The 3698-nt window shown below is 42.9% G+C and overlaps 1 protein-coding gene across 2 annotated transcripts in view; it reads left to right on the top strand.

The window, feature by feature from the left end:
• Positions 1–1811: 1811 nt before the first annotated feature.
• The window catches only part of tacr1b (tachykinin receptor 1b), an 11888-nt gene continuing 10001 nt past the window's right edge, over positions 1812–3698 (top strand). For both annotated transcript variants that reach the window (XM_079659638.1, XM_079659639.1), the window contains exons 1-2: positions 1812–2226; positions 3669–3698. The exon at positions 3669–3698 is cut by the window's right edge and continues 146 nt beyond it. In XM_079659638.1, coding sequence (XP_079515764.1) covers positions 2005–2226; positions 3669–3698 — 252 coding nt within the window. In that variant the 5' untranslated portion in view covers positions 1812–2004. The remainder of the gene's footprint in view (positions 2227–3668) is intronic.

Here is a 3698-nt window from a genome sequence, read left to right as displayed (position 1 = left end):
GTAGTGTCTCTACTTAAAGAGTCCTCTCCTGCTGATGTTCAGGTGTATATCAGTATGTAGTGTCTCTACTTTAAAGAGTCCTCTCCTGCTGATGTTCAGGTGTATATCAGTATGTAGTGTCTCTACTTTAAAGAGTCCTCTCCTGCTGATGTTCAGGTGTATATCAGTTTGTAGTGTCTCTACTTTAAAGAGTCCTCTCCTGCTGATGTTCAGGTGTATATCAGTATGTAGTGTCTCTACTTTAAAGAGTCCTCTCCTGCTGATGTTCAGGTGTATATCAGTATGTAGTGCCTCTACTTTAAAGAGTCCTCTCTTGCTGATGTTCAGGTGTATATCAGTATGTAGTGTCTCTACTTTAAAGAGTCCTCATAGCGTGTTATAAACCTCTTACCTGTATATCACATTATATAAACCAGTGTGATCAGATTAACTCAAAGCGATGCAGCACTTAATCCCCACCCAAGGTATATTATGATGCGTTCAGGGTCACAGTTATTTCTATTATCTGATACTAACTGCACATAATCTGTGTGTGTGTGTGTGTGTGTGTGTGTGTGTGTGTGTGTGTGTGTGTGTGTGTGTGTGTGTGTGTGTGTGTGTGTGTGTGTGATCAGTTGATTATTTAAGGCAAACATTCATATTTTACTTATCTGTCCACCTGGTACCCTCACATTCACACTCCATTCTTTTTAAACCATCAGGATTCACAACAACGCCTAGAATCCACACATAACAAATGGATGTAATGCATACGAACGCCTGTACATAGCCCGTCATGACCGTATTGTGGACATTGTGTCTGAAGCGGTACAAAACATCTTACCATCTAGTGCAGCAATGTACAAGCACACTAGGGTCCTACCAGAATGGTTTGGTTTTTACCAATGATGTCTTTGCTAACATCCCAAATACACCTGATGTTGTTTTTGTTGACACCAACCACAGGGAGGTGCTAATCTTAGAAGTAGGCTGTGCCTTTGACCTGTACATGGACCAGGCTTTCCAGGACAAGTATATCAAATACCAACCACAGCTCGATGTGATAACCAGCTTTGGGTACAAGTGTAGATACAGTATAGTCATATTAGGAAGTCTTGGTCATGCAAAGCACCATGATTGGTCTGAGAATTGCTGGAACGTCAAAGAGAAAAGCCAAACATGCCAAATATTGCTCTTAGCTTAGCCGTGTGGAGAAGGAGGTGCTATGTGTTCCCTTAAGTGCTATGTGCTGCTTAGCCCCGATATATTTGATTCCCTGTCTATGTAATATAATTTGTGGAACCAAATAAAGTATTCAAATGTGTGTGTGTGTGTGTGTGTGTGTGTGTGTGTGTGTGTGTGTGTGTGTGTGTGTGTGTTTGATCAGTTGATTCTGTAAGGCAAACATTCCTATTTTACTAATTTGTCCATAACGAAAACACCACCGTAGTACATTTATTAACTGTATTAACGTACAATTTTGCACTTGAACACTTCCATACACTCCTTTATACCTCTCTGCCACATGTCAGTGGGAAACAGTGTACATTTCACTCCTCTGCATTTATTTCATATAGTTTTAGTTAGTACCGTAGTTATTATACACATTGAAATGAAGATTATACAGACACAATTACAAATTCTTTTTATTGTTTTGAACGTTCCAATATCTGCCAAAGAAGACCAATCGTGTTTATAGGGAGGGCTGTGTGTGTGTGTGTGTGTGTGTGTGTGTGTGTGTGTGTGTGTGTGTGTGTGTGTGTGTGTGTGTGTGCGCGTGTGTGTGTGCGCGCGTGTGTGTGTGTGTTTTAAACCCCCTGAATAACGTCAACGCTTGGAGAGCCGCGTCGTGGGTGTTGGTGCCGTGCCCGTGCGTAAAGACGGTTCAAACGGACGATGTGCGCTTTTGATGCGCGTTTTCTCCACATTTGCTGCTCCTTTTTTTTCTCCTTAAAGAGTGATCCGTGACAGTAACAGGACACTCGATCTATTTATAACTCTCACAACAAGCCCTGGGATTGAAACATGGACCCTCTGTTCAACACCACGGAGTTTAACGGCACCGGGAATAACGGCTCCGGTAACGGCAGCGAGGGACTGAACCAGTTCGTGCAGCCGGTGTGGCAGATCGCTCTGTGGGGGGTGCTTTACTGCAGCATGGTGGCGGTGTCCGTGGTGGGAAACATGGTGGTCATCTGGATCATTCTGGCACACAAACGCATGAGGACCGTCACCAACTACTTTTTGGTGAGGGACGTGTTAAGGGGTTGTTAAGTTGTGTTCCCATTCAGGTTGGTTGATATTAAAGGAATATATTTATTGATATATAGATTGTATAATCTTTATCTACAAATCTAAATATTTGAGAGGCTGAAATCGGATTTTCCTGACATTTTCCATGAAACATCACCATTACTAATTACTTTCTTGTGAGAGATGTCTATCCCAGTCTTTCAATGTCTTCAGATGCTTATGTGTATATACAATACAATACAATCAATTATTTACCCATATGGGATATTAACCTCTTATATAAGTAATATATAGTAAAATAATATGCAAAATCAATTTTTCTAAATTGTATCTCGCTCCGAAGCACTTTGAGCTACATGATTGTATAACAAGTGTCAAAGTGAACCTGTCTTTAAGTTCTTTAAATGGCCTCCCATGTGCTGTTAAACGTCTTAAAAAGTATTTAATTTAACTCATATCTTTATAATTCAACCTGCAGAAACCCTGGTTATGGTTGTTTGTGTTAAAAGTAGAAATACACAACACATGAATACTTATTATCAAACGAAATGATGCATATTATCGTGATTTAAAGGTCCCATGCTTGTCTGGTTATTACCCGTCCCCTTGTGTGTTATGAAGGTTTTTCTGCATGTGAACGGTCTACAGACTCACAAACCCTCAAACTACACCCTGTAGCGAGTAAAACACATAAAAATACCTGTCTGTGCTGCCCCAGAACGCCTTGTTGCGGGACATTTCTCTTTTTCCATTGTTTACTTCTTGCGTATAGTGACGTATTTTGGGTATAGTGCCGTTACGTTACGTCCGCGGAGCCGTTACGTTTCGACCAATCCGCGGACTTCCTCACACACAAACACTCGGCGTGACGTTGCGAGGCGCTCGTTACTGCGAGGAGCGGGACACTGTGAGCTGGCTCACTGGTGTGGGGTTGGCGAGACAGCGAAACACCGCGGAACTCAGCCTGGGGCCTGGGCACAGACACAAACTCCCAGCCAGGTTGCGGGTGTGTCTGTGTGTTTGTGTGTTTCGGGCTGGGTTTCGCTGTGTCTCGCTGTCTCGCAGACGGCCACTGGGCTCACAGGGAGGGGGGGGGGGGGGGGGGGGGCAGGAGCTCCAACAAGGCGTTTAGGAGAGAGACTGAATACATATACTATACAGAGAAACCAATGAGAGTTTGGAACATTGCACAATATACATGTATTTTAGTAAACATCAACAATGGAATTATGATCAGTAGAAATGGCCGTGACATGGGACCTTTAACTTTGAACATCACAGAATGCTTTTCTCCTGCAGTTTGCATGCAGCACATTCATTGGAGGTCTTTGCACGCAGAGACGTTCATGCACCGTGAGTTTCCCTCCCCGTGCAGAGAGGTGTTTTGAATCTCCAGAGACAGGAATATAAGATATATCTTTACTTCCTTCCTGCAGGTGAACCTTGCGTTTGCAGAAGCCTCCATG

This window comes from Notothenia rossii, assembly GCF_949606895.1.
Source record: "Notothenia rossii genome assembly, chromosome: 11".
In the NCBI taxonomy this organism is placed as follows: domain Eukaryota; kingdom Metazoa; phylum Chordata; class Actinopteri; order Perciformes; family Nototheniidae; genus Notothenia; species Notothenia rossii.
Note: the sequence above shows the minus strand (reverse complement) of the source record. Positions and strands in the feature narration are given on the sequence as shown.